The 19,406-nt window shown below is 32.1% G+C and overlaps 1 protein-coding gene across 1 annotated transcript in view; it reads left to right on the forward strand.

Moving 5' to 3' along the window:
• LOC118181107 (glutamate receptor ionotropic, delta-1-like) overlaps positions 1-18,580 on the forward strand; it is a 59,181-nt gene extending 40,601 nt beyond the window's left edge. The window contains exons 10-14 of the mRNA XM_035350184.2: positions 532-687; positions 2,510-2,675; positions 6,398-6,615; positions 14,170-14,444; positions 18,187-18,580. Coding sequence (XP_035206075.1) covers positions 532-687; positions 2,510-2,675; positions 6,398-6,615; positions 14,170-14,444; positions 18,187-18,514 — 1,143 coding nt within the window. The 3' untranslated portion in view covers positions 18,515-18,580. The remainder of the gene's footprint in view (positions 1-531; positions 688-2,509; positions 2,676-6,397; positions 6,616-14,169; positions 14,445-18,186) is intronic.
• The last annotated feature ends 826 nt before the right edge of the window (positions 18,581-19,406 follow it).

Below are 19,406 nucleotides of genomic sequence, written 5' to 3' on the forward strand. Positions count from 1 at the left end.
GTCGAATTTTATGTCATGTTCGCGAGAAGTTGAAAAGTTAAAACACTTAGATAAAATTCTCGTACTTTCCTGAATATTCCCTAAAACCATTTTTTAAGTAGCATAGAAAACGGAAATATAATGGCCTCCGATCAATACAAACTGGAATTAATGTTCTTCGAGGTAGAGCCTAGACGTTCACTACAGTAGGATTGGTTGAAGGTGTTACACACAGTTGCAGTTAAGTTATCTCGCTTTTAAACTGTCCATGGCGTGCGTTTAATTTGCATAATCATGTGATGTTAGAAAATATGTGTGATGTGCACCAAAGCAAAGATAGGCGAGTGTTTAACTTAGCTTAAATGTCAGCAAAATTTAAAAATAATTGTCCCAAATTTAAATAAGAAACATAGGTTTACTGTTCTGAGGCTGTTTAAAATTTTTTGAGCGGTACATTTATCCAGAAAATTAGAAGCAAAAACTGCAAATCTTTATTGTCTTAGTGAGGAATCTTCTCATGTATAAACTGAAATTTTAATTTTTAATTTTCAGACTGCAGATCTGGTGCCTTTTCTGGGAATCACTCGTGGGCGAGATAGTGTTTTGGAATTCTCAGAACCTGTGATGACGACCAGCAGCTCCATTTTAGTCCAGAGACCCAGAGAACCACCTAGAACGTTAATTTTCCTCAGACCTTTCTCCAAGCATGTAAGTCTTATGCAAAGGCGAATATTCCGCGAAGGCATCATAGGTAGATAGCCTCTCTATTTCTTTTCCATAACTGATTAAACAGGAGAAGGAATCAGCAAGCATTCATGAGGGGGGGGGGTGGCAGAATTACGAAGAAAATACTTTTCGCTGCTTGTGTTGTTTTAAATTTATGTAGTTTATATATATATTTTATTAAACTTAGTTAAATATTTCCGTTTATTTATTTAATTTTTTTGGTTTTTATTAATATCTGTTAGAGTTATGTATTGTTTTTTCGTATTTATTTATTCCTTTCGAGCATTTTATGTAACATCTTTGTTATGTGCTTTTGTTTAATCAAATTCATGACCGCTTGCTATGTTTGTAAGTATTTATTTCGTGCATTATATTATAGTACTTGCAAATTTAAATCGATTGACTTTTGAATTTTAAAGAAACCTCAAACAGAACCTGAGATATGATCACAAACTCTCTTAACGGGCCATGGTGACAAATTTTGCTGCAAAGATCGAGATATTTGGTGATTTTTGCCAATTTAGCAATATTCTTGAAAATACATTTTCGAAGCCCCAGGAGCGATTTTTCTGGAAGTTTCCAAAAGTTTTTTTGAACCGTATAAATGCAACTGCATTTATTCAAAGAGTGGGTTAGTTCAGTTAGAAGAGTCGTATGATTATATTAGACTTTGCCTTGCGAGTGATTTTTTTTTTTTTGTTTTTGTTTTTTATTTTTTAATTAGTGTAAAGCTGTTGCATATTTCATATTCTGTCAACTTTTTCTTGTTATAGTTATTAAAGGGGATGACAACGAACTGCAATAAATTTACATTAAGTATTAGTCACTTAGTTTTTTAGCGTATTAGTTAGAAGATGTTATTTATTTATTCAGGTATTACTTATATAATTTTTAACAATTGGAAAACTCAGTTTTTTTCTTTATCTGGAGCTAAAACATAGCTGCAGTATGCTATACTTTAAGAGTTGTAAAATGAACTATTCTTCATAAAACTACAATAAATTTCTGCAAACAGTATCTGTACGTGCGCATTTTATGTTTTCGTAAATGTATATAAATATCTGCGCATGCTTGTTTTAGATTAATATGTATAATTAATTTTTGTATTTTTATAAATATGTTAGCTAATGTTAAAAGCTCTGATATACCTTTGCTTGAACTCCGAAAGCTTGGAAATTTCTTGAACTTAGCAACAAGCTGATAACATTTATCAAAACATTGAAATCCGGCCACTTTCTGAAATGCCTAAAAAAAATATGAAGCACAATAAAGTCATCAAAGTTTTATTATCTGTAATAATCTGAGTTTCATATCTCATCAAAGATGTTATTATCTGTGAGGTTACCCCTTATTTTCTTATTTTAAACCCCTTATTTTTTAAGGGGTTTTCCCCTTATTTCTTATTTTCTTTCTTATTTTAAAACTTTCCTGCACTTTTGCGGTGTCCGACTTCTCGCCCCCCCCCCGAAAAAAAAAACGCGAAAGGAGTTTATATAACGAGCAAGAATCTTAGTTAAAGACTGTTGGCACTTTCAGAGGGTTTTTTTTTTTTTTTTTCCTTTCCTGTTGCAATTTTTTTGTTGTTGTAAATACTTAAAATACTGTTGCATTATCAGGCAGTAAGGATGACAGTTAAGTTTCTTTAAAAAAGATTTTAGTTTTTATAACGTCTAACCAAAATACAAATAAATGCGAGAGGACGGAAATTAATCTGCCAGTCTAGAAGGTTAGTGTTTCGATTAAGATTTTCGATTACCTTATTTATTAACTGTGTGGCGTGAAATGTTATTTATTACCGTTTCAGGTATGGTTGCTGATCTTAACAACCGTTCCCATTATGGCCTGCATTCTCTGCTTTATACACAGAAAAAGTTCAATCTTTGTAGGCAGCGGTAAAAAAGAAATGCGAAGCGGTCTTTCGAAATTTTCAAATTGTCTTTGGTATATGTATGGAGCTATACTTCAACAAGGTAAGAGAAACTCAAACACTTTGGATTTCTGGCTTCATACATAAAAAAAAAAAAAAAAAAAAAAAAAAAAAAATATATATATATATATATAATAATAATAATAAAAAAAAAAATGTTCAGAAATAAGTTCGTCTTGCGTACATATAGCGGCAAAGCTAAATTAATACATTTGGAATTTTCAATAGCGAAATTCTCTTAGTTATTTTTGACTGTTTATTGAATGAAGTGATGCACAGGTTTACTGTGAAATGTTTAAAAGTCAGCATCGTTCTGTAGTTAAATACCTTAATACATAACGCCTTAATGCCAAAGAATCAAAACAATGTTTGGATCAAGTGCACGATGATTTATCTTTCTTCTTTTCAACAGTGAAAGAACAGTACAGGAGATTAAAAGTGGAGGGGAGATCAACAAGATTGGATTTATCTAAAACGATTGTTTTGGACATATGAACATCTTCACTCGAATAAAGTCTCTGCAGAACGAATATCTCAACTTTATTTTAGCATTTAAAACAGCAGCAAGTTAACGAAATTCAAAAAGAGCAGTTTAGGCTCAAGGAGTTAGACCCCCATTCCTTGTGCAACGCAGATTTACCTCCTAATGATTATTATCCGTTTCCGATGTTAAAATCTGACAGTTAAAACTGGATAGTAATATGCTTACATTACAATAGTTTTGCTCGTACAGTCCTGTTACTATTCTACGGTGTGAGCTATTTTTCTAGTGTTGATTTTCAGTTGTTGTAGAATTTTGATATGTTACTAAAATTCTGCTGCGAAGATACAATTCTCAAGGGAGGAGGAGAATTTCTTAGAACCTTGCAGAGTAAAGCCTGATCACTTCCTCTATTTTAGTTTTCGTCTGCTATTTCTGACAGTGGAAAGAAATAATGACAATAGTAACAAGACTGTAAAAGTAAAACTATTGTAATGTAAGCATATTACTATCCAGTTTGTACGTACTTGAGAAAAATAGTATTGTAAAGCAGTTTAAAATGACATTGAAAATCCAGTCAATGTGTAAATGAATTACAAGTTTAATTTGATTATCTCAGTAAAAGTATTGTAAATATGAATTCAGATAATGTTTAAATGTGCACATAACCGTCATGATTTTATGTAACTATCACATGTAACTTGTACAAGACAATTTTTGTAATTAACATGTCTATGCTTATACACAAGCCTTGTATGCCCATGTAATATTTATATTTATATTTTTATACGGAAGAAATATTCCCTTCTGCCAGTATGACTATTAACACTGTAAGACTTTTACAACAAAGTCAGGTCAGTGGTTATCTCGGCCGGCGCTCAGTGGAAAGAAATTTAATAACGACGATGGCATGAAAGGAGCAGTTATGGAACATTTTGAAGACAATCTTCAGATTACTTCTTCAGAGCAAGAGAATGGTTCATTTACCGATGCAAAAAGTGTATCGTGGTACAGGGAGACCGTATTGAAAAAACAGCTATTAATTTTTTCTTTTTTTACTTTAGAAGGATATGTGTGGGTGGAGATTTTGGATCTACCTGCAATCCCTCTGTCATTACATACAATGTATTGGATGCATATAAAGTGTAAGATTTCCAGAAAATTGGATTTTATTTTTTCAGCACAGAATTATACAGAATGACACTGAAACCAAAATGTTCTATGTGGTTTGTTATACCATAAAGGCTTTTCAATTGCGCCGGATTTAACAGTTTTCAAATGACAGTTAAAATTAGGAAGTGTGAGAAACCTTTAAACTTTCCTTCCTTTAATCCCTTATTGGCCAGGTAGATGGGTTTCTAAAAAATATAGTAGTGCATGAAACCTTTAAAATAGATCAAAACTCATTTAATTAATTTCTACTCTTAAGAAGCTTATTTCACAGAGTCCTAAAAAATTTCCTTTTTCGATGATGTTTTCTCGCATAAAACATGTCATCTTGAAACATTTTACCACTTAATAAGATATCATTATTCTTTCAAAAAACTTTTCTTGTTTCAAAAAATGTAGTCTTTTTCTTTCTTCATTTTATTTCATTTTATTCATTTATTTATTTTGAAATTCTTACTGAAATGCATTTATTTCCGCAGTATGAAGTAGAAACTAAAGCCATTAGACCTCATTTTTGTATCAATGATGGATATTTTTCTGTTGCTGTCAATGATTCTTTTGGCCACATACCACATGCTGCTATAAGAATTATTAGAAGAATCTCTGGCCATTTAAAGTCGCTAGAAAAGCCTCTACGTTTCGGTCCAATTTCATTCATTTTTTTTACAAAACAAAATAAACGCATATAAGGAAAAAAAACCACTAATTCACTTTTCTATCTCTTTTAACATAATATCGTCTCTTTCTGAGACATTGCATACTTTTTAAAAATTAATTGTTGAATGTTTTTAATTAATTAAAAAATAATGAAAATTTTATAAAAAAATTCAGTAATGAAAGATTAAAAAAATGTATAAAAGACGCGAGTTTTTGACTGCATATTTAAATAAAATTTAAAAAACTAAGATCTGAAATAATTTAGTTAAAAATTAAAGAAGAAATTGAAAGAAATAAGTTTTGAAATAATAGTTATGTGTTACTGAAATTTAAATTAAAAATAAAGAGATTTAATTTCAAGAAAATCAGTAAAAATATAAATTTTGAAAAAAAAAAAAATGTTCGCATTTCGAAGTTTTTTTTATTTGGGTCCCTTTAAAATTTATTAAACGTGTTCTGCTGTATATTGTGTATACAGCAGAAATTGTGTATGCTTGACGTATGTAGATATAAAACGGGAGAAATTTCAGCCACCTCATGACACTTTCTACAAATAATGTCGATGGTTTCTATGATTATCTAAATATCGTATTCCTTCGTTTTTTAAATTCCCTTGGTTAAATGACGCGCGCGGTTTTATCGAAGTTTGCATCAGGAAAAAGTTATGTCTAAAAAGTTATATGGTATGCTTTCGTTTTCTTAAAGACTGGAAGCTCTAAATGGAGAAAGAAGCATATCATACATAATTTGTGCCTCTACGTGACATAATCTTGTGAAACATAATCTCAGGCAATAATATTAGGTAATCTTGTTGGCCAGTTGCTAATTCTAAAGTCATTGATCTTAGCAAAAGACTGATTGACTTTAGAACCTGCATTTTTTTGCCGCATGGGAGTACGTTAAAGACACTGTTTACGTGTTATTTGGTCTCCAATGCATCTTATTCAGACAGCCTTCAAAGTATGAACTTGCTGCAGAGCGTTTTTTCAAGAATTCTGTTATCATCTCAAATCTTGTAAATCTTATCTTGTAAATCTTTGCGATTTAAATAAAACTTTGATTTTTCTTTTGCCCTTACATACCTTATTGATTCTTCTGCCAGTTACATTAATGCATGTCAAAATAGTTTAATTCTTTTTGAATTTAACTGTAGCTTCAATAATTACTGAATACTTTTACCTAGATGTACTTTAATACCTCTGTTATGTAAAAATTTATCACCGGCACCTAACTAAATTCTAAAACTTTTGTTCCCCCTAACTTTTACTATCCAGTACCTTCTTTAAATTCTAAAAGTTTTGCAGCTTCTTATTTCTCCAGCACGGGGCGATAGCAACGGTTGCACCGGCTCTGGTACCCGCCAAAAAAATTATCTAAGCTTCTTCTCAGAAGTAATCTAAGTTTTTTACCGAATTTATATTTTTCAGATAATTAATGATAAATATATCCTTCTATAGGTGGTATCCATTTGCCGAATACTCTTAGTGCTCGGACCGTGGTATGCTTTTGGTGGCTTTTCGTCATGGTTGTCATGGCAACATACAGCGGAAATCTTATAGCTTTCCTCACCTTCCCAGAAGCTGACTGGAAAGTTACTTCTCTTGAAGATTTGGCTTCTAAAGAATCCATCATCATCGCATTAAAAGAAGGCACCAGCATCCATCAAGAAATTTTAGTAAGTGAAGAAATTTTAATCGATTTACATTATCATTCTTCTATACATTGACACATATAATATGGATTGCGTATTTTGACACTGGGATTACCAAGAATTGAATTTCCTTTATCTAGGGAATAGTGGATTATTTCAAACTGACGGAATTACGTAGTAATCGATTTTTAAAGGGTTGAATTTTTATAAATCGATACTAACAAAGAACACTGTCTGCTTTATCCAATTGAAAAAAGGGGGGATAACATGTGAAATCTGAGTTAGAAACCCTCAGTCAAAAAGCGTATCATTCTTAGTTTGAATTTTTTAATTAAATAGTTGGCTTAAAAGCAAGATCTGTATATCGAAAAGTTTGCCAATTAGTGGAACTGTATGTAATACCTGAAATTATTTCAGTGGATTTCAACAGACTTGGAATGATTTAAGTAGAAATATTTAACCGTGATTAACGCAGAGTTTAAATTGTAAAATTATATCAGATTTTGAAAACGAATAAACATTATAATTCAGGTTTATTTATACATGTTTTAAATATTGAAATTACTTATGAATTGAGTTTTAATGTTATTCATTGAAAGGATTTAGTTTTTTAGTTTTCTAGTATTGATACTACTTTTCAACATTATTATTACCTATTACCTATTATTTTTATTTGAGAAGAGAGGTAAAATATAGGTATGATTATATTTATTTATTTTAACTTTGTATGTTTCAAAGCGTTTTTGAAAATTTTAATGGTAAATTCTTTCTTTTCTTTTTTTTTCCTTTCTTTCCTTAAGATTTTTCAACAGAATTACCTATTATTTTTATTTAAGAAGAGAGGTAAAATATAGGTATGATTATTAGCCCAGAAGGGCTATTAGTCTCGAAATGGCATTTTCCATTGAATCACTATAAGCGGCTGTATTATTTTTCAAATTATTGCCACCAAATATTATCGCTCTGTACTATATTTAAAGAAACTAAATAATGAAGAATCTACAGATGTCGCATGTATGTATGTTTCCCGCATGAATGCATACATGTGTATTTCTCGCATAATCTATTTAGGCTTCTCGCATTGTGAAAAAACAACGGTACCTAGAATCATCAAATTCCGAATAACATAGTCCTCCACCCGAACATGGGCACCTGGAAGCCCGAATTTGGAATTTTTTTTATTGTCTATTTCATATTTTGTAAAGCTTTAATGAATTTTTGATTAAAACACTTAACAGTTTTAAAGCGAGCAGTGGCAACACTGTCGGGAAGAAAACATTTTTATCTCCAGCACGCATGACTGGTTAACGGAAATTCTAAAGATATGCTGTTTTTAAATATTTTTAGTCTAAAGTGGCGTTAGCCCAAATGCTGTAGGAACGTGTATGTGTCTGTGAACGAAAAAGAACTCCCATTTCGGCGTAACATAAAAATATGAAAGCTTTCAGTATTTTTTAATTTATTTATTTTAACTTTGTATACTTCAAAACTTTTTCAATGTAAATCCATTTGTTTAATGTAAATCCATTTTTAAGAAAACAATGGTACCTAGAGAAGATTTTTTAAGATGTTTTTAAGCTACGGTCTGAAGTTTCCAGACTGAATTTTAACTTTTTCTTTCCACCGCCATTTTTTTTTTTTTTTTTAAACTTAATAGAAGTTGCAGCTATTCAGAACTTTTCGTAATTTTTCTTCTCAATAATTTAATAAGTGCTGCCATCTGCTATTAGAATAGATAACTAATGTATTTTTAATTTCTGCTTCCTAATTTACCATTTAGATTGTTACTCAGTTTCCTATGAAACACTTTAATATTAATTAAAATTTACATTTCGAATTACAGTATTTACACCCTTTCTTACTTTTCGTAATAACATTTTAATAAATACTGCCGTCTTAATAGTAATAATTACGGCATCTGGGCAAATCGTCCTGAGGCCCTTTAGCTCGTGGGACTTCCGGACAAGTGCCGAATGGACCCATGAGTTAAAACAGCCTTACGTCTGCTATCTGAGGAAGAACTAATGTATTTTTATAGTACATTCTTTAGAGACTGGGTAATGTTAAGTAAAACTTCACGTTCCGAATTAAAATAAAATTTAATAAAATAAAAGAAGTTATTGCTGAATGAAAGAGAAAATTAAAATCTGTTCAAATATACCTCCGCTATGAAAAACAAAATTACTTCATAGTATACCGAAAGTTTATAAAATTAATTCAAAATGAAATCCATAACAGGAAGAATTTTGCTTTTTATTTCTTAGTGCGTATTTTCGAAATTTAGTTTGCTGCTTAAATGCTCTTTCGTCTGCTCTTCCATCTTTTGCTTGTTACTATGTAATATAATTGTTTTCTATTGTTATACTTTCATATAAATACATTTTATGAGTAATGAAATAGAGTAACTGAATTTGATTGAAGAATTTTCTTATTTAAATTCAATTAATTTCCCTTTTTCATGTGACCTGATGGGGTATTTAGAATAAAGCGTTAATTCGACTAGCTTTACGATTACTTCGAAGATTAAAAAAAATGAAGATTAATTTTTAAGAAAAACTATTCATTAATGACCGTGCTTAAACTATATGAAGTTAAATTTAACGGGCTCCTCGGCTGGCTGCCCTATCCCTATAGAATCTCTATGTCATTCTCCGAATCCTTGATAGTTGAAACTGATAAACTTGATAAAAAAAAACTGAATGTCCTTAATGCGCAAAAAATTCAAAATTTTTAATATACGCTTTTCTAATGATCAGTGATAAGTAATTACTTTCGTTGCAGTGACTTAATCTGGCAATGACATCCATCTTGTGCAATGGGCAATCTGTGTTTTAGTGAAGGATATAAATGAATAAAAGCGGTAAAGTCGCTATACACTGGTAGTTCGGTCCGGGGCTCTAATGCCAGCGACTGAGCTGGTTGCATGGGTGTTTTGGGGGTTTTTCCATGGGTAATATGTATACCAGTCAGTTTCTCTTGAAAAGACTTCCACGAAGGCATCCGTCTGCCTGGGCAGATAGCTCTCGTGTGCTTTGTCGTAATCAAATTAAACCTAAACTTAATCCTGAATGAATGAGATGGGGCAAAATTTAGGAAAATAACATGAAGTTTAGTCCCCAAAGCAAAATCAGGATAATTTACTAGTTAAAAAATACGTGAATGAAAAAGTAGGACAACAGAGAGGTAGAATAAGCAAAATCGAAAGTCAGCACTAGACGGGTCATTCAGCATTTTATTTGAATCAAAACTTCTGGACCAATATATTTAGTGCTGCCATCTATCGCCAGTGTAATTAACTAACTTTTACAAAATTTCCTGCTTTAAAATAACATAAGATATGACTGTTGAGTATTAAAAAATATATATTTGTACTTTTATGTTATGAGCATAAATATTGCACCTTGTTTTAGGCTACATTATTATATGAAAATTAGTCTCTTGTGTTTATAAATACCTTTTTATGGAACTGAAGATAGCGGATTTCGGAATTACAGCCAACAACTTCAACTTGCAGTTACAGACTGTTACTCCCGGTTTAATGAAGTAATACCGGAGACGACGTCCAGTGTTAACTCAGATTCATGATTGATCCGAGGACAGGTCCGTAGAAAAGAGGAATAATCCATATTATAATTAACAGCAAATTGATTTTAACAATTTTGTAGTTTCAAGCAGTTTTAGTCTGGAGAATAAATTAAATCAGGATTCCAGTCGAAAAGAATATACTGTAAATAATGCAAGAATAAATATTTTTAAAAATGGATAAACAAAGGTATAAATGGCATTAAAGGACAGTATTTACAAGAGAACTTGAATAATACTGATTAAGCTCAAACTCATTTGAAAAAGTCGGTTAGAACATTTTAATTTTTGATAGAGTTTATCTGACATATATCATTTGTTATTACTGCTATTATTCACAGAAATTTTCTTTGCCTTTTTGTACTTTCCATGCACAGTTTCACTTTTGGACTCATGATTTGTAACAGTAATTTTTCCGTGTATCCGCAATAAACGAAATTATACATTTTTCTTTTTTTGGACACGGCTTGGCAAATCCTCTTTAAGTTGATCAAAAGTTGATTTCAACAAAATATTTAACAAGCTTCAGTTCCTAATCACCAAATTCTGCCACTTTTCGAAGTTATTAGAAACTCTGGACTCTTATATGAACACAAAGAAAGGAGATACAAAACTTTCTAGATATAACACCTTTTTTTCAGTATTCTATATGAAGAAAAACTACTTAATGCTTAAACAAAGAAGACAAGTAATCATATATGAGTTTTATTTTATTTATTTATTTATTTATTTATTTTTTTTTTTTTTTTGAGCGGGATTCTAATTAACTCGAATGCCCTGGCATAAAGTCACAAATTGAAAGACGATATATGCATAAGCATGCAAAGGATCATGATGGGATGGGAAGGAAATGGGGCGGTTAGGCGGTTAGTCGTACTTCCGCAGAAATCAAAATAAGGGATATTTCCGCAGAAATAGTCATTCATGAATGAGTAATGACAAATGAGTAAAAAATGACAAATGCCTTAAATGCGTCTCTCTAGCATTTATTAATTCTTTTCGCTTTTTAGACCACTTTCGGACTAACTGTTGAAAATACGAGCATTCACTAAACAAATGAGTTATAAGATATTTCTCTCGCCTTCTTAGCGAGCCTTCGTGGTGTAGTGGTCTGCCCGTTCAGCGCGTAATTGAGAGGTGCGCGGTTCTATTCCCGACGAAGGCGTTGCTAATTTTTCATCTTGCCTGCTTCTAAAAATCCTAATGTTTCTACAATATGTCATCTGGCAAGAAAGTGAAAGTAAAAACACTCTTTATAAAAGAATATTTATAAGATTTACATCATTTATAAGATTACAGGTTCCTAAAAGTTCTGGTTTCACGTACCATTTACTCTAATGAATACTTACTGATGCCAGTCTGCTCTACTTAAAAGTCTAATAATCTGTTCTAGTTGGTATCAAAAGACGTGGATATTCAACGGACAACACTGACAGTAAAATGCTGTCAAATTTTTTTAAAAAAATTGCAGATTACTTCCAGTTTTGAGATGAATACTAGAGTTTTTAGGCTCTTTTTTTTTACATATCTCATGGCCTCTAAGTTAATTAAGAATCTTTTGATTCTTGTAGAGCTGAATTTAACGTTTTTCCTCTTCTTCCCAGTGAAATTCAATTCTGCAAGTTAGATTTGCTAGCCAGTATATTCTAAACCTTCTTTGAATATGAATATGTTTCCTGAATTGCAGAGGAGGTCTTTGCAAATGTTTGTTGAGTTTGTGATTCCGTCTTTCCACAATATACCTTTTTTTCTTTGGTGTATGATTTTCTAATTGTTATTTCATATTTGCACAAAGTTATTTTCATTATCAACTCATTGACTCACAAAGTATCAATAAATTCTCTTAATTTAGGTTCTGTGGCAAGTTTCTTCTTTGACGATCTGCTATAGAACACGCGCTAATGCTACATGTATTCCGACACTTAATCAGATATTTTTATTTTCCGAACCTTCGCATCTCTCAAATTTGATTTTATTACATCTTCAAGCGGACTCTTCAGAATTTAAATTAACCTGGAATTGTCTATATTAATAGTGGTTGTGGACTGCACATGATTTCCTTAATGTTTCAATAAGAGTAAAATTCAATTTATAGAAATATTTCAAAATTAAAGCTCCCTTCCCCGGATACAGCTGTCAAAGCTGTAGTGGAAATTATTTAAGAATCAGTAATCTGACTGGAGACCCTTTATAGCAACGCCTTGTCATAAAAGTGCTCATAATTTTATATAGATTGGCCACAGTTCTAAAAGACGGAAATGTTCACAAGTAAGCTCAGTCATAAAGGTGTGTGTACCTTTATGAAGATTAGTTTCTAACTTAGGAAAAAATAAATATGCAAACATCTGTATGCCTGTGCTCATCTTTATAATCGGACACCCTTACGAAACGTCCCTCTGATTGATCATTCATATGTTTCTGATCTGCTGTGCGGAAATGTGAGTTTGGGATTCTAATTAGTTACAACTGATGGAAAAATTTCTTGTACTTTCAGCTGTGATGTACGGGAATGTGTGGAGGCATCACAACACCAATAGAGCACTTAAAAACAGCCCTCGGTGCCTGAGTACCAATCCTCTCGTTTGAAATTTCCACCAAGTTACTACTTACATATATTACTATGTGTCTTCCTCTCTTTTAGTTTAGTTTAGCTGATTATGACAAAGCACACTAGAACTGTCTGCCTAAGGAAAGGGATACTTTCATGGAGGACTTTCTACACGTTACAAATGAGAAAAAAACGAAAACGCCCATGCAGCCAGCGCTTCGTCTGTAATCGAACCCAGGTCAGAACTACCAGTGTTCGGCGATTTTGCCCCTCTGGTGCTGGTGGTCTTTCTTTTCAACATGCTGGTAAAAATAGAGCTTTATAAGTAAACCGACAATTTGTTATCATATTTATTTTTGAAGTGCTTTCTAAACTTACCCATATAAATTTTAGAAGCCTGAATGTTTTGTACTAAACATAAAATTAAATGCCTTTGATTTGCAATGACTAGCATGAAGAATTGTTTTCAAAACAATGAGATTCCTTCCATATTATTTAAAAACGGACAAGTAAGAAAAGTATAAGTAAATAAAAATTTATATTAAAAAAAATTGGTTTCTTGTGTATTAATCGGTACCCTCCAACACCTCACTAACAATGAATTGCCGACTTTTGAGAAGTAATGCATTTTCTTGTCATCACATCAATGAAATACGTTTATTTAAAATATTTAATTGCCAAAGGGTATTGCTTGGAAATCGCTTTAAAGATGGCGATAGATTTTTAGTCCCTGCTACCTAAATATAAGCTCTGTTAAATCAGAACGTGAGTGATTTCTTTCGGGAGATTTCTCAGTTCTCGTTTTAATTCAAATGTTCCGCCTCTACTTAGATTACCAAATCTTTTATCAACTTAGACTTCTTCCTGCCTTTTATAACAGTCGGCTAACAAACTAACAGCATAAGCCACTTACGATACCCCCCAAGAAGGCTTGGCGCATATTTTGCTCACGACGGATGTATGATTGCTTTATAACAACAAGGATGAAAAGGTAGTTTATGTATAGCCCAGGTAATACGTTTATGAATCATTGAAACCGTTATAAAAATTTAGTGACACAGAACATCATCTTCATATTCATAAAGTCCCGGAAGCGTCTGAGTTTTAAAATGTTGACAGTATACATCAAGCATACGGTTTTGTCTTAAGATTTTTTTTTCGTCACATCTAGAGGTATTTTGCTATAGAATTTATTATTTTTTTAGGTTTTGCAGTATTGATTTGAAATGAAATACACTTTAATGCGCAGAAGAAAGCCGGTACTTTTAACTTCCGGCAGTCGAAGAGGCTTTACTGCATCCTTTTAATAGATCCAAAATAGGAAAAAAACCCGTGAAAAATTACTGCGAGACGAATTTTCTTGAACAACATCAAAATACGAAATCTGCAAATAATAACCGCTGTTTATATGTATAATCGTCATAATTCGTTTTCGAATTTCTTTCCAGGAATCTCCGGTGGAAACCCTGAAACGACTAAAGTACAGATTTGAAAACGACCGCAATGCAATGCTTGTGGCCAATGTGACTTCCATTTTACCACTTATTAGGAAAGGAAAAGCTGTTTTCCTTGAAGACTTTTATGTGCTTTCTGACTTAATTAGCACTGACCACAAGGAAACAGGAAGATGCCTGCTTGCTCTGGCACCAGAAGCTTTCCTAGAAATCTATCTCGCTATTGCTGCTAGGAGAGGAAGTCCTTACATGAAAGATATCAACTCGTAGTAAGTATATTTAATGATTCTATGCATTTTTCATGAGATTTAAAGATAATAGACTCACTTCAGCAATTTGAGATCACAATTGTAAAGTCAAAAACTTCTATCATTTGGGATAGTATCTAGGACCTTGTTTCTGGACCGAATCTAGTTGAAAGATATCTACTGCTAAAAGCTTCATAATCCTTCAACTAGTATTCGAGTAAGTGCTACTTGAATAGATATCTGTTATCTGAGCGATTTGCTCTTTGAATATTATCAATCTTCGATTCTGTGTTTTAGCATCATTCGTGAGAGATTCTGGAATGAATCGGTAATCTGACTATGATCTGGAGAGGTGTGCTTTTCATCTTCCCCATTCATTTGAGACGGAATATGTCCAAGCTATGATTAACGACACTGAGGTTCTTCTAATATACAATGCCAGCTATTTAAATATTTAAAAATATGCAGCGATGATATCTCTGTCTCTCGAAGACTTGATTTCATTTTGCCATTCACTGTATAAAACCTGCTTTCTAGTAATTAAGACTACAACGCCTGACTGTTGGAAGAGAAAAAATTCTTGGGAACAGGTGTCTCACAGTGTTTGGAGCAAGCAATTTCTAATTATGGTGGTCTATTACTATGGTGGTTTAAAAGTTTACTTAAGGAAATGATCATGGGGAATTAGATTCAATGCATATGGTTAAAATAGCTTTAATTTATTATTTTTTTAAGTCCTCTGGTTGGAAGATTTCCTTTCCTTTTCGAAAGCCGTTTGAATGCTGGTCTGATTACATATTTTCTTGGCAGGATGCTATTGACAATAAATTTTTAAAAATACATACGTAATTCTTTCGTATGATTATGGGACGAATATTAAATTTAGATGTGGAATTTTTTTTTTTTTTTGGTTTGCTTTATATTTCAGAATACGAGTTCATCGGAAAGATGCATAAGTTTCAAAAAACTTCTCTGACCATTTGCCTAATCTGATAGTTGTATTGTTTAAAATATTGATAACTAAATATTTAAAGAAATTTAAGTTTGAGGAACAAAAAATGTTGCCGCATTTAGGTTACATATACGTTTAAAAGTTTTAAAAATGTCTATTGTTGCTAAAATCGTAAAATATTATGAACATTTTGTTTTGGAAATACATATATTTCACTTAATGTAGCTTCAGAAGGTTTATAAGACTTAACCATGACGAATTAAATAGCGATCTGCTTAATTTAAACATGTACTATCAAACGCTAGCCTATTTTACTGAATTTTTTCAAAAAGGTTTATATAGTAACAAAGGATCCAGATATAGCTATTTAACTTCACAAAAAAGATTTGTCCAAAAATAAAAGCTAATTCTGTCAGTTACTAAGCTAATGTTTTATAACGTACAAAAATTTCCTAAATATAAGTATAGGGAGCGGAGTTATTAATATTCATACTTTTTTATATAAAAAATTATATTTCGTAATTTTTACATAATTGATTTCTTTAAATTTAAAAATGACAAAAAAGTAAACTTTGCGTCATTTAAAATATTTTTGAAACCGGAAGTATATGTCTACGACCAACAGTTGCAAAAAAAAAAAAAAAAAAAAAAAAAAAAAAAAAGACCGATTGATGATTTTTATAAGGACGGTATATATACATATATATTTATTGTAGGCTTGTATGTATCGGTAAGCTTCTGTTTTTCTGTTTTTTTCCAAGATTAAAACACGCGAATTACTGTTTCTCACCAAGGCCATTATAACCAACAGGTACCGAAATAACGAGGGAGCATGATGGAGCACAAATATCCACTTACTCTAATTGTTGTACAGGTTTGTTCTGAAGGTGATGCTCAAGTAAAACAAGCCACCCTTACTTTTTAAACTGCTCACCCCCCCGAAAAAAAATTGTAGGCTTCTAGAAGATTATACAACAGCGTCTAGTTTTGCCGCAATCTTCAAAGAGAAGCCCATCTGTGCATCGGCGGATGGCAGATGTCCAAGTTCCAGTAAGGTCTTAAATTGACAAATTTGTGTTTAGTAAATATCATTAATGTAAAGAGATTTACAAATCTGTTGCACATGTGTACAAGAACAGTTCTAGCATTAATAATTGAACCATTTAAAAATTTTTAAGCAGAGATGGGATGAATTGTAAATTTTGTTTTCTTTTTCTAACCTGAAATTTGCATTTAATGACAAATAAATTTACGTATAAAGTTTCTAAAGCGTATATAAAAATTTGCTAAGAAGGTCCAAAAGAAATTTAATGAATGATAGACATAGTTAAAAGTTTTGAATATTGAGGTTAAATTTAAGTCGTAAGTAATGAATTGAGGTTAAATTTAATTAATAGTGTTGAATATTGAGGTTAAAGCGTTGAATATTGTTCTCAATATGATTTGAAAATAATGTTTGAATAACAGTTCTAGTTCCCTGCATTTTTCTTGAAATTTTTCAAGTTAAAGCAATTGTAGAGGAAAAAGAATTATTAGTATAACAGTTAACATAGTAAACATGCAATACGGTATTCTAAATTTTCTCTAGAAAAACAAAAATGTGGCAAAAGGGGATATTATTGATTCCTCTCCACTGAAATCGTAATAGCTGTCTTCTTTTTTTAATTAAGGCTTCACTTGGACATCAGTAAACCTAAATTTTCCAAAGGATCTGAGTTTAAATGTTTAATTAGGATTTAGGTTAGTATCTGAAAAATTCAAATGATGTATTAAAATTTTGGAATCTGGAATATGTCTTCGAGATTCGTATAATTCGAAAATTCCAGTGCCCCATCCCTACATTTGAAAGACAGTAACGCACTCATCAGCCAAAACATTATGAACATCTCCTAATGCTGCTTTATTAGTACGCATAACAGCTCCAATCCGTCTGGTAAGTCTACAAGTTCCGTACGTAAATCTTGGTAAGTGTTCGGAGGAAGACAAGCATAGGTTACAATTTTCGTAGACTACAAAGATGAGGTTGGTGAGCTCTGAGCAGGTAGTGTATAACAGCCCAGATGTGATTAATAGCATTAATATCCAGTGAGTCAGGAGAACAGGACCTGAACTATAAATCATTAGGATATTCCTGAAGCACTATTCCGGCCTTGCGACAAGGAGTATTATTCTGCTGAAAAAGTCCATGTCTAGTGGGGAAGTCAGAAGCCAGGAAAGGGTGTAACTGATCAATAGTGATGCTCCTATAAGCTACACCTGTCACGCTGGCTGTTCGATAACAGCCATCGGCCCTAGGAACGATCACAAGAACTCCGAATGCATAATACCTCCACCACTTTTTTATATCCTGCGGTATGTGTGTTCCTCGATTATTCGCCTAGGAGATGCTGTATCCTGACATGGTCATTGATGTGATGTAAACGAAATTGTGATTCGTCTGGCCAAACAATTAATTTCCATTATTTGCATAATCTAATTACATTGTTAATGGACCCAATATAATAGTAAACGTCAATGATGCTGGATTAACAGAGGCACATATGAAGGCCATGCTCTGTAGCGTCCCATATCCAACAGTGAGTATCCAACATAGTCCATATCAATATCCACATGTAACATTTCCTGTTCTGAAAATTAGAAGAACTAATATTTATTTACCACTTTTAAGGTCAATGTCAGTAAAGGCATGACAGATAATTCACAGTGTTAGTATCACAGTAGGAACAACTTTACATCATGCTTATTCATTTCTTGTCTAACACACAAAATATGTTATGTGTTTTAAAAGAAAGGAATTTTGTTTCTTTTCAGCATTCGACAATTATGGCATGGAGGACTTATGCAGCACTGGGCTAAACGGTTCTCTAACCTGGACACTCACGAATGTTACTTCATCACCACCACTTTGAGAGGAGGAAGGAAAGATGTCACGCTTCGTGATCTCCTGGGGGCTTTCCTCATGCTACTTTGTGGTCTTTGCATAGCGAGTTCCGTGATCTTGGCCGAAGTAGCTTACGTCGGTCTCAAGAAGTTACTCGCAACTGAACGGACGAGCAAAAAATTACGATTGCATCTTTTCATGATTAACATTGTGAAAACTAAAAACATCAAATTCATCTCTGGAAAGGGAATAAAGTGATATTTTTTTGTTAAGCTGGCCTAAATCTTCTCGTGTGATTGACAACGGAATAACTGTAAAATCATAGACAAGTTTCCAGAATAATAAGTATGCACATTTAATGTACTGTTTTCTAAAAATTTATCAAAACCACATAAACCCAATTAATTTTTTAATTCAAAAGTCTTAAATAATAATTCTAAATTTCATTTTGCACATTTGTAAAATATGCTGGAATCCTATTATCAAAACATTAGGATTTCATATATATTTATAATAAAACAGATTTTGCGTGCCTACCGCAAAAACGTATAGTCCCAGAAATACAAAATTTGGTTTACATTTTGTTGAAGTTTTGAAGTGAGCTCTTTTAGGGATCCCTTTATATTTTCAATCAAGTTCTTTTCAACTTATTTTATGTTGGAACGATTTTCGTAGCACATTTGTACGTATCTTTATTTAAATAACAAACTAATTATCTCACAATTCTACTCTTTCCATCATTAGATAAAGAAGAAAACAAATTCTTGAAAATGGTTCAAGTTAAGTCTGATGCCAATCTGTTGCTCAGTTTATCAATTTTTTTTTTAAATTGCTCGTTTTTCTGTGACCATTACAAGTGCCATTTTTTAAAATGATCAACATTTAAAAATGTGTCTGAGAAAATTTTGAAATTTCATGGATTATAAGATTGATTATTCGCCCATTTTTTAGAATCACTTCAATTTTTTTTTTACTATTTGGGTAAAAAATCAAATTGAATTGATTTTTTTACCAATATTGCTTAAATATGTAGTATTACAGTTTTAAACAAAGAAAGAAATTTCCTTTCTTCGCATCATTTACTTCGAACGAGCCTATGCGTAAAGACTTAAAATCATCGGTGTTCAGTTTCTTACTATCCTCAATCTTC

This window comes from Stegodyphus dumicola, chromosome 2, assembly GCF_044657685.1.
Source record: "Stegodyphus dumicola isolate Sdum_Otavi_A_Nest chromosome 2, ASM4465768v1".
In the NCBI taxonomy this organism is placed as follows: domain Eukaryota; kingdom Metazoa; phylum Arthropoda; class Arachnida; order Araneae; family Eresidae; genus Stegodyphus; species Stegodyphus dumicola.